Source organism: Oryzias latipes, chromosome 4, assembly GCF_053564925.1.
Source record: "Oryzias latipes strain Hd-rR chromosome 4, Olatipes_Hd-rR_3.1".
NCBI classification, from domain to species: Eukaryota; Metazoa; Chordata; class Actinopteri; order Beloniformes; family Adrianichthyidae; genus Oryzias; species Oryzias latipes.
In genome coordinates, this window is record NC_136240.1 from 31,917,588 (window position 1) to 31,930,013 (window position 12,426).

The window sequence follows — 12,426 nt, forward strand, 5'->3', positions numbered from 1 at the left end:
ATCATAGTAGTAGGTTTAGTTTTACTTTGTCAATTCAGAATTGACAAAGCCTTTTGGATAAGAGGTGAAACGTCTTCTGACTTTAAAAACCTTAAGTCCAGATGACAACCCCTAAACCTACTACTATGATGAAATCCTCTTTAGAGATATTGATCATTGTAATATATATATATATTTTTAAAATGGCTGAAGTAAACTAGAACAGACATCTAAAACGCTTTTCTGGGCAAAAGGAAGGGTTGTATTTTATTTTTGAGACCTGCCCTGTTAAAAAGCTTCTGAGGTCAATTTCAGCCATTTTAATCAATATAAATAGAATTATGCATCTATTTTAAAACATATGTAAATATTTAATGGTTGAATAACTTAATTTGTTGGTTTAGCAATACAGTGATTTTCTTTTTGTGGCCTTTTTTTTTTTTAAACCTAAAGCTGTGGAAGTTTGATTAATATAAACAGCAAATATAAAAAATGAGATTTTATTGAATCAAACATTTTATTGATCGTCTTTGCAGTTGCTAATCCATTATTTAATTTGTGTAGATACATATTAAAATAAATAAGAGCTGTTGTGTTTTTTAAAGAAAACTTTATTAACAAAAGTTAATATCCATAATATCCATAGAAAGAGATTGTTGTTAACCGGTGGAGTTTAGGACCTGGAGGGGGCGCGGCACAATAGTGTCGTTGTGCCGTGTTGGTGGACAGGCTGCTGCCTTAAGATTCCCCTTCTGTTGGATTTGGACCCAAAAAAGATCCAGCATTGAAGTCCCAGTCCGGACCGGGAGGCCCTCCTTTTATTAGCATCTGTTAGCACGGTCCACCTGACCGCATGTGGACGTGGAAAAGGCCAGCCGCAGCGCGTGGAGAGAAGGTAGGACGGGGGTGAATGTGAACAATATGCCCGTGTCTACTCTGTGTGCGGGCATGGATTTGCCCCGGATTCATATCCGGACCACGGGGCCCCGCTCCTCACCCTGCTCCCCCAAACCTGCTATGCGTCCCGACACTCCTGATGTATTTTAGCAACCACCTATTTTTCTTTTAGTTCGTAGCCATGTGTTTTTCCCCCTCTGTGGGACGCTCCTAGTTGGGCCATCCCGATGTTTGGCTCGCCGTCGCTCGGAAGTGACATCTTTGTATGACGGTGGCGCCATGTTTGATTTCAGCCCGCTTTGGGCCCGCGCGAGGCTGAGTCAGCGTGCGAGTTGGCGCCAATACTGCTCATAAAGCAACAACTTTAGACTTTTTTTCCCCACGTGTTTCACTGGTACTCCATTAAAGTTTACTTATCCAGATGCGGTATCAGCGCCCGCATGGTGTACAAAAGGAGTTTTAAATATGGCGGCATCATTAGTTTCCTACTGTTTTTGGCTTTCTTTGATGTGCTGATAAATATTCTGGGATCATTGAAGAAGCTAAATCAACAAATTTACATCTTCTTGACCCGCAGCTTTTGTTCTGTTTGCAAAGTTTATCATTAATTTAGTGACAACACTGATTACTGGTCCTTACCGTGAAGTTTTCGGCCCCGTAGTATTATCTGGCTGATCCCTCTTTCGCCTGGAGCATGCGCACATCTGTCACTCTTAGATCTCCTTTTTGTTTTCTTTTCTAAAAAAAAAAAACTTCTCTTATTCTTATTCGAAAGGAGAAAAGATATTTATATTTTATACTTTAAATACTTAGAATAAAAGCAAATAAAAAGTGAAAAAAAGTAATTGAAAAAGGTACTAAATATAAATATATACATGCATATCGGCAATATAGTGTATATGTGTGCTTGTGGATGACTTCATTCAGTTTAGAATAACAGTCACTGGCAAGTTTATGTCTTATTTCTATATTTGAGTTCCTGGAATTAAGTCATAGGGTTTATTGATTCTATATTTGTAGCAATTCAAGTTTTTTTTGACTGTGTGATTCTGTTTTTTTATTTGCTTGTTTTTAAATTGTTCCATATCCAGACTCCTTGAATTGAAACATATCTTTCCTTTTTTCTGAATTTTGACAATGAGACAAATCAAGCATCCTTTTAAACTATGATTATTATTCTTTTTTTTTTTAATATATGTTATGGAGGACATCTTTTTAAATTTTAATATTTTTAAAGACGGTGTAATGGACTGGATGGATCTCCAGCTTGAGTTTAAAGTCTGATGAGTAAAGGAAGCAAAGTGAGTTGGCTCAAGGGCACTTTGGCATTTAGACCAGACGTTAATATTCGAACTTTCTAATCTACCCAAATAAACAAAAACAAAAAGGAGAAAACATGCAGTTCAGTAAATATCTAGGCTAAAATAAGGCAGGTAAAGGGATTTTTTTCAGCCTTTGTATAACACATTTTAACAACAGGATCAAAATTAACCATTAAACTTCAGCTTTATTATTATATCAACACGTCGTCATCGTTCTAACAACAAAAACTATATTATGAATTACTATATATTAATACTTAGTGAGATATTACTCAGATTTAGGTTGTTTTTATTGAATCATTTGAACAAATTCAAAGACACAAACAAACATGACAAATCAAAATCAGGTTGGCGTCCTCCAGATTCATTTACATCTTGGAAAAAAAAGCCACAGTGTTGCGTTATTATGTAGAGGATGTATGGTTGACCTGATCTTTGCTTGAAACTTATGTTGGATTTTTCAAATCCTCTCCTGTTTACCTCCTGCAGATGTGAACACCAGTCGTGGTTAAACATGTATAAAGAGAAAACTGTCCATGCGTACTTTTTACTCAGCAGTATAACCTTACTGCGGTGTGGAGCAGAGCTGGCTGCAGGCCCTCTCATCCTCCTCCTCGTCCTCTTCCTCCTCATTCACTCCTCATGGGGAATGTGAGGCATGTCCTGTCTGTTCAAACGGTGTACTGTACACGGCCCTTAGCAGTTTGAAGTTTAAATCACTCATTTATTGGGCTACAGGTGTACGAATGATGTCTATATATATATTTTATTTAGTTCGTACTTGCATTCCTTTTTCTTTATACATTAAAGTATCTAATTGTCTTTTTTTGGGAGGATTCTGCAACAAGAACATGGTCATCAGAACTGTCATCACTAACTCTTTGATGCTCTTATTCTGAAAATAACTCCCCTTTTTTTGCAGATAAGAAGCAAAGTGGGAATTTGGCAACTGGAAGAATCTACTAGCATGCTTTTCAATTGGAAATTTATGGTAAGCAATGGTCTTTTTCTTGAACAGTCTCTCCATGGCCTTCCTTGGTCAGTGACGGCCTTCTGATGTGTGCTCCATCCTCTTGTTCTCCCACAGGATGTTACAGGATGAAACGTCTCAGGTTGTCCAGCAGCAGCGACAGTTCTGACAATGAAAGTAGGTCACGTGTCTTGGACAGCATTTTTTCTCTTAATGTACCAACATTATTTACACTTTTGGGTCTTCGTCTAGGTCCTTCAACCTCCTACTTCTCTTCTAACAAGTATGATAGCAAACCTGGAACCCCCGCCTCCAACCCAAAGAAACCGGCTGAAGTATGGGCATCTTTTGTACGGTCAGACTGTACGCTCACTGTGGAGACGTCTCAGGACCGTGGGCTTGACTCCTGGTGGCCTCCTGTCTCCCACAGGTGTTCCGAAAAGACCTGATCAGTGCCATGAAGCTGCCCGACTCCCACCACATCTCCCCAGAGGACTTCTACCTGCTGGCAGACACCTGGAAGCAGAAGTGGGAGAAAGGAGTTCAGGTGCCGGCGAGTCCGGACACCATCCCGGAACCCTCAGTCCGGTGGGTGGGCCGACTTTAGCAAGCTTCCGCGTGAAACCGGATCAAGGCTCCTTTCAAGGCTGCTGACACATTTGTTGTTAATTTCTCAGGGTGATCGCAGAGAAGTCCAAAGAAATGCTTTTCAGCCACCAGAGGAAGAACATCCAGTGTTCGGGTCAGGAATCTGCAGAACCGGGTTATGTGAACATCAGAGAGCTGGCAGAGGCTATGTGTCCATATGATCTGGATGACATGGACCTTTACTGGCTGCAAGCGCTCAACCAGGAGCTTGTCCTCATGGGTAAGAAATGGAGGGGGGAATTTTTATTCCCTCTAGAACAGTGTTTTTCAACCAGTTGATGATCAGGTGTGCCGTGGGAAATTACCCATTCATTGATGCAAAAACATTTACCATCTCCAGAATTTCAGCTCTGTGTTCATCCAGGCCCTGATAAAACACTGAGTAGTCATAAATATGAAAGATCATAAAAAAACTTTTTTTTAGTGTTTGTTTGATTCTATTAAAGACATTTTGATAAGAATGACGGTACCACGACGCAGCTTCAGCTGTTTTCGGAAAAGTCCCGCCCCTTTATCTGTCTCCACCAATCATTCTTGGAGGCTTAATCATACATCCTCAGTCTGTCCAATCAGAAGTGGTTAAAGTCTTCACTTTCTCTCAGTTCCAACAAAAACACCGGCTAAAGCTCGTCTTTAGCGGTGTAGCTTTCCGCGGGTCCTGGTGTCAGACCGTGGAACAATGAAGCTCAGAGAGTCCCTGCAATTGGCAGCAGTTTCACACTACATCTCCCATGATGCATCACACATCAAACAGTTTTTAAATCTTCTTGATGAAATCAGAGGTCAACAGTTTAGTTCTCCTTCAAGGTTTTTGTTTATTAACAGCCAAACATCCCAGAGTTTGGTCCAAGTCATCTTTCTAACTGAAACACTTTTCTAAGAACGTCTGGATTATTTTATATGTTAAACTTAAGAAGTAATAACAACATTTAAGAAACAGGATCAAGGTGAAGCGGCCAACAGACACAATTAAACTAAATTGAAACAATTTTATCATCTAAAAATAAATAAAACATTTTTTTTAAAGTTTTCAAAGACTTCATCTTTGATTAAGACAAAAGAAAAACTAAGAAAACTTCAACATGTTCACTTTTTGTGTAGCTGCAGAAATAATAAATATGTTAGTCTTTTTGTGTAAACTTTATCAAACAAATTGTGATCATGTAATTTTTCAAAAATTACAGTGGCCTTTGCACCAACATTAAAAAAAATATAAAAAAATAAATAAATCACAATTTGGAAAGAACATACATAAAATTGCATGTTAAAGAACTGAAGGGTAAAACAACTTCCAGGGTAAAATGTCAAATAATTTAGTTGAAAATTATTACTGAAAACTAACTTTTATCACATCTTTTAGAAAAACCTTGCGGAGGGACGGTTCATCAATGCACCCTATAGAGTTTCTCCTTTTTTAATTTTTGGATGCTGATTTTTGTCAAGGATAAAGTGTGCCTTGACTCAAAGAAGGTTGAAAAACTCTGCTCTAGAAGACTGGAATCTAAAATCCTTTGGATTATTAGACGGTGAATCACAGCAAGTTACAGTTTTGTAAAGCGCCGTGTCATGCCTCCTCCACAGGGGAGGAACCCATAGACGAGCTCACGATGGAGCGAGCCATGGAGGCCCTGGAGAAGCATTGCCACGACAACATGAAGCACGCCATTGAGACGGTGGAAGGCCTGGGTATAGAATACGACGAAGACGTCATTTGCGATGTGTGCCGCTCCCCAGACAGCGAAGAGGGAAACGACATGGTGTTTTGTGACAAGTGCAACATCTGTGTACACCAGGCAAGTGTACACGGAGATGAATGCTGTTCAAATAACGACTGTGGGCTGAAAACCTGCTCGTTTCCTCAAAGGCGTGTTACGGCATAGTCAAAGTGCCGGTTGGGAACTGGCTGTGCAGGACGTGTGTCCTCGGCATCCTCCCACAGTGCCTGCTGTGTCCCCAGAAGGGCGGGGCAATGAAGGCGACCCGGGCCGGCACCAAGTGGGCTCACGTGAGTTGTGCCCTGTGGATACCAGAGGTAAGGGAATATACCCCACCCACCCATGCCGCCGCCTGGTTCCTGAAAATATCCGACCAACTGTGCATGTTGTCACTGTGCAGGTGAGCATTGCATGTCCAGAGCGGATGGAGCCCATCACAAAAATCTCCCACATCCCTCCCAGCCGCTGGTCCCTCATCTGCAGTCTGTGTAAGCTGAAAACAGGCGCCTGCATCCAGGTAGGCGGGGCTAATGTTCACCAATACAATTGCTGTTGATGGGGGGGAAAAAGGTTGTTGTTTTTGATAAAACTCTTAAAAAAAAATTTTCTTTTCAAAACAAAGAACTTCTAAATAGACTAAACTGAATAAAAGTGATATTTAATGTTTTTTCTTTTTGTTTTATTGTGAAACATTTTTTGTATAGCTGTTTAAAATGACCTTGTTTTACCAGTTAAAGGTTCTCTGATTCCGATTGAGTCCTCCTCATAGTGCACAGTGATAAATTTGTTTTTTTATCTCCAACTTTTGGATTAGTAGGACGTTGAAATGAATTAAAATGTTAAAATTTGGAGGTTGCTCACTTTAATGGGGAGATTAACTCTGTATGTCGTCTTAGCAAACCCACAGTTTATCTGAATGTTTGGTGTGTTAGATCTAAAATGGTCTCGGGGCTTATTTACACTGATCTATACGCGGCGATTCTCCGTTGCGTCAACACAAAAGAAATAGAACGTCCATTAATCAATCAGAAGATTACGTCGCCTCCGTCACGTCTGCGTCTGATGTCCGTCCCTCCACCACCCAAGCTTTACGCAGGAGTTCCATTGCCAACGCTCCAAGTTTGCATCAAAAAGACGGAGAAGCGGGAAACGGGGCCAGGTTTTAAAATCTAAACTTCCTTTATGACTCAAATTATGCATTTTACAAGGACTCAGTGAGGAAGGAGAGGGCACGTGGCCTAGGTGCAAAGGTTTTGGATGAACTGATCGACACAGGGCTGGCAGGACAAACCGGTCCTCCAGAAACCAGGGGGAGGAGGGTGACCGCTGACAGACCGCTGTAAATCGGTTTTCAAACGCTCGACCTTAACCCTCTACCCTTTTGTCTGCTTTCTTTTAGGGTTTTAGAGTGTGAGACAGTTGCTTTGAGAGGCTGTGGCATTTTTTGAAGTTTCTTTATGAGCCAATGATCGTTTTCGGACCTCTCAAGCACAGCTGCAGTGCTAACAACGAAAGATCACATATGATGATCGTTAATGTGTTAACATTTAGTCATATTTGAGACTTTACCTGAACCAAAAACTGAGTGCATGTCTCTCCACTCTCCTTCCAGTGCTCTGTGAAGAACTGCACGATTCCCTTCCATGTGACCTGTGCCTTTGAGCACAGCTTAGAGATGAAAACCATCCTGGACGAAGGCGACGAGGTCAAGTTCAAGTCCTTCTGCCTTAAGCACAGCAAGCCCAAGTCTGGGGAGGCTGGGCTGAGCCCGGCGCGCTCCAAGCCCCCCGGAGAGGTGGGGAAGGTGGGACAGCGGGCCCAGAGGCTGCAGGAGCTGGAGGAGGAATTCTACACTCTGGTTCATCTGCAGGAGGTGGCACAGCTCCTCAGGCTCTCAGAGCGCATCCTGGACTTCATTTATCAGTACTGGAAGCTCAAAAGAAAATCCAACTTCAATAAACCTCTGCTGCCCCCCAAAGAGGAGGAGAACGGCGTGCTGCAGCCTCACGAGGACAGCGTCCACACGCGCATGCGGATGTTTATGCACCTGCGGCAGGATCTAGAGCGGGTTGGTGCTTTTTAAGAAATGTTTTCATCCTGCGGTGTTGAGATCACCGGAGTCTTTGTCTTTGAAATTGGAGAAACCGTCTCCAGTCCAGGATGTCATCATTCAGTTCAGTTTGCAGATTTGTCTAAACACAGTAATGCTTTATTCATTCAAATTAAAAATCTGATCCATGATAAAAATAAAATGCTGATGTAATGAGTGCAGAAACTCTTAAGATGTATTTAACGTCCCACTCCAATCATTTTTGGATCCATTTTAAAAGTCTTTTAACTACTATTTTAGCCGAAAATCAAAGAACTTTCTGTTTTCTAGGAAATAATTTTTGCAGAATGGCAGGGGTTCACCAGAAATTCCCCTCTGAGTTGACTGCACTCATTTCCCATCATCCCTTTCTTTGCATGCTCTCCTGCCAGTCTACAGCCCCTCACACACCCAACCTAACATTACTGGGGCAACAAAGTTTTGAGTCACATTCCAGCTCAGATGAAGAAGAAAAAAGTATACAGATCTTTTTCTCTGCAAGTGGATGAGTGAGAATGGAGCAGAGCTTGTGGCCCCGCCCTGCATACATTCTGCATCACAAATAAGTTCTTCTTCGTACAGAATTTTTTTTTTCTGCTCCTGATTCACAACAATTGAAATACAGAAATACTCAGGAATGCCATTTTAAGCTTAATTTATTTTATATATGTCCTCCATCATCAGAAAAACACCATTTTCATTTGAGTGGGTCTTAAATCTGCCTCATCCAACGTCATTCATAGAAGCTGTTTAATTGTTTCACCTCTTTTGTTCAGGTGAGGAATCTTTGCTACATGGTAAGTCGGCGAGAGAAGCTGAAGCTGAAGCAAAGCAAAGATCAGGAGCAGATGTTCAACCTGCATGTGCAGCTCATGGACCTGGAAGTGTCAGCTGGTGAGCGCACACACTGTTTTTCTGACTGAACTGAAATTTGGGGGGAAAAAAATAAGAAAAAAAAAAGCAGACAAGAAGCTTTATTTGTATTGTTTCCAGGTTGTTTTATACACAGGCTTAAAATTGATCCACAAATAATATTTAATATCTGAAAAAGTCTTAAATAAATTCATTCAACCAAAAACTAGGGATGCCACAATTCTGTTAAAAACTGAACCGCACATAATTGAACTGAATTGTTGGATCCCTGCTGCCTACCACTAACTTACATTGGAAGAGTCAAGCACATGTTGGGCTTAATTCAATATATTTAACATCGTTTTATTACATTACACCAGATGTGGTGGAAGCACACTGAGAGGTTTCTCTTGCATATGAGCAAATCAAAAGTTACAACAATTTTTAAGGCCAGGTTGAGATAGAATCGCAGAATAATTACAGAACATATCGATGAAAACAATATGTAACAAAATTTGGTTTGGGTTGTGCACCAGTCTGGTTTACAGTGTTGGCAGGAGTTGCATTCTAAAAATCAATAAAAGGCAAAAGTAATCAACTTTAGGTTTTTACAGTAATTCTAAATGTTTTAAGGCTGTAATACTCCTTACTACACACTTGATCCACTTTTACCAGACAGGCAGAACATTTTCTTTCCTGTTTGAACAGACGAAGCTTTAAACCTTCATAGAGAAATACGTCCAGAATTATGGAATGAAAACAACGCGATGGAAGATTTATGGAACTCTGGTCAACTGAACGCATTTCGTACAGGAGACACGGGATCGAGGAGATTTATCGGGATACAGAACACAGTTTACTGTTAAAAAACACGCATAATTGCACTGAACAAGGTGACCACGATAGAGCGAGGGACCACTGCACTCCCGGAGAATAAATGTTCTGCCGCGGAGGAAACTGGAGGGAAAGAATAAATATCAATGTGTTGCTTATTTTTGACACTCCTATGGTAGAGATGAGTAGCATAGCTGCAGAAAGAGGAATCTCTGTTTAGTCATCTGTAACCTCCAGAGTGTCTTTAGGAACTCATTTGCCTTTCTTTCTGTGAAGGTCTTCCTCCTTCCTTCCCCGTGGAGCACACGCTGCATTACCCTCCCCCCAGGATCACGCTCAAGCTGAAAATGCCCAAAGCTTCAGGTCTCGGAAACTGCTATTCCAGCTCCAAATCAGGGAACGGGCCTCCCTTCCAAGACCACAGCAGCAACGTGAAGCCTCTGCTGCACGGACACAAGGAGGACCGACCCAACGGCTGCCTGTCTTCCTCCGGCCCTGCGGGCTGCACGCCGCTGGCTGCTAAAGCGAGCGGCAAGCTTTTAGGCGTGCATCAGGGACACTCTTCCAGCACTAACGGGGACCCCGGCCGCGGGGCCAAATGCAACGGTCTGCTGCAGAAGTTGGTGGCTCAGAAGGACAGGTCTTGTCAAACAGCCAGTGGCCAGGACATCTCAAAGGAAACTTTGGACAGGAGCGGCTTTCAGAAGTCAGCCATGGAGCATCTCGGCAGGCCCTTCAAAGAGGCAACCATTAACCTGGTGCGGACCACTGAGGACCTGTGGGCCCGAGACAAACTGTCCCAAAAGAGCCCTGCCAAAGAGAGGCTCTGGACCAAACCTGCACCTGAGCACAGAGGGAAGAGCACCAAGACCTTTCAGGACAGTGATGGGTACTGTCCCGACCTGGAGCTCAGTGACTCGGAGCCCGAGGCCAAAGGAAGGCGCCGGAGGCCGGCCGGCTTTCCTTTGCCGGAGGCAGCAAGGAAAGGGAAGCAGGGCTCCAGACAATCGGTGAAAAGGTGACGGCCGCTTTAGGCGGCTCTTCCCTTCAGGGCCTCTCCAAGTACAGCCACCCGGCCGAGGGTGCCGTCCTCCAGAACGTCTGCGTGAGATTAAAGCAGCTGCGTGTCGGTTTGATCCAGAGGAACCGAGATTCGTGTCTCGTGGTGTGGCCTTTCATTGGTGACCAAGATTCCAGTTATTTGCATTAAACTGCTGTAAGGTCTTCAAGCCGAGACATAAAAAAAAACACTAACAATCTGTCGCTTTAATCACACTGTGACCACAATCCCAACCAACCAGCATGATCCATGTCTGTAGATGAAAGCTGGTGTTGGCTTCTCCTGTTTGTCGCACAAATGTTTCCCCTGCTTTCCTACTATTGTCAGGAATGGAGCTGTTTTTTTTTTTTTTTTACTACTTTTATTTGTGTGTAGAAATATCCACACACTTTTAAAGTTCGTCTTACAACTATGAGACAAAATAAAGACACTTTGCTTGTGTTCCAAAATGGAACAAGTTTGTAAAAAAAAAAAAAAAGTATATTTACATTCCAAGACGTGTCCCTCAGAAGTTGAAACTGGATCCCTCCGAAATGGGAGCTGAATCTGGAAAGAGTGATGTCAGATTCTGTCAGATCATCAAGACACTCTTTGAACTGTGAAGCACACATGTCGAAGCTGTTACATTGCTGGGACTCTTCCAACATCTCTCAGCTTTCTCTCCTTTAAGTTTCAGGTTGATCCTTGGAAAAGGTTCTTTCTCAAAGCAGTCTGCCTGTTCTTTATTTTTCATTTTTGTCTAATGGACAGAAAAGTATTTGGTTGCATCCCATAACCTGAGAGAATGTATGTTTCTACTGATAGATAAATAAAAAGATGTGCCTCCAACTGTCAACAACCAGTTTTTGCCGCAAATAAACTTAATTACTCCTCTCGTTAGTTAACTTTTCTCATATTACAAGAAAAAATAATTACTAACACATTTTACTGCTAAGATTTCTTAAAGGGATTTAAAAAAATTGGCTTTAAAATAAAAGGTGATCAACTTGGTCACCCTGTAGATGTGAGACCAAGATTGAACACTAGAGGGCAGCATTGTCTTAGATTCAAAAACTTCTCGAAATGAGCATATCAAAGGAGCCCTGGACATGACATTAAAACAACAAAAGACAAATATTGTTCCATCAAATTAATAATTTGTGGTCATGTATTAATATTTTGGGCGCTCAAATTGAATTTAGTTAGTAGTAGTTATAGTACAAATAAGTATGTCACTAACACAAATTAGAATTCTATTAGCATTTTGTGTGCATGAATTAGTATTTTGTACTCACAAATAAACTATTTGTGCACAAATGAGCATTTTGTGGGCACCAATTGGCATGTTGTGCACACAAATTATATTATTTTGTGCTCACAATATAGTGTTTTGTGCAAAAAGAATCATAGTTTTGTGCACACAAATAAGTGCTTTGTTCACAAACATCTGCATTTTGTGACCACAAATTAGTAGTAGGAGCGGAAGATACTAAAATACTAGTTTGTTTGCACAAAATGCTAATAAAAATGCCAATTAATGGCCACGAAATATAATTTGCACCCACAAGTATTAATGCATGGTAATCTTTTTTTTTCCCCAATGTCATGTCCATGGCTCTATACATATTAAAGCTTTGTCAAGATATAGCATTTTTTCTGTAAACCATCTCCGCCTCCCAGCTCTCAGTGAAGAAGGATGAACAGTAGCAGGAATATTTATTTTGCTCCCAAAGCATTTTGTCTGCAGCACCTCACTGGTTAAAGCTGTTTCAGACTTTATTGACCTGCTGATGCGGATAAAAGGACCAGAAAAACCAAACCACCAGTTTCTTACTGGAACTAAAGACTTTGATTTTTTTGTAATTTAGAGGTCACTGGATCATAGCTTTCATTAAGGATTATAAATCTTTAAAAGTTTTTGATGGGAAATAAAACTATTGTAAGCTAAATATCCATGTGTGGTACAACTTTCTGTTTTTCTTTATCTCCTTAAGCAAGTTATATTTAAGCGAATGACTAAAAGAAAAATAGAAAAAAGTGATTGGATTCCGCACAGCCACATCACAACTTTTAATGGTTGT

The 12,426-nt window shown here is 41.3% G+C and overlaps 1 protein-coding gene across 1 annotated transcript; it reads left to right on the plus strand.

Annotated features, from left to right (window-relative positions):
• Positions 1-605: 605 nt before the first annotated feature.
• On the plus strand, positions 606-11,194 carry jade3 (jade family PHD finger 3). The gene is made up of 12 exons (XM_011474443.4): positions 606-874; positions 3,121-3,189; positions 3,286-3,345; positions 3,421-3,503; positions 3,599-3,756; positions 3,846-4,036; positions 5,398-5,609; positions 5,681-5,848; positions 5,932-6,048; positions 7,144-7,599; positions 8,397-8,514; positions 9,583-11,194. The coding sequence occupies exons 3-12, from the start codon at positions 3,297-3,299 to the stop codon at positions 10,326-10,328; spliced, it is 2,298 nt and encodes a 765-aa protein (XP_011472745.1). The 5' UTR covers positions 606-874; positions 3,121-3,189; positions 3,286-3,296; the 3' UTR covers positions 10,329-11,194.
• The last annotated feature ends 1,232 nt before the right edge of the window (positions 11,195-12,426 follow it).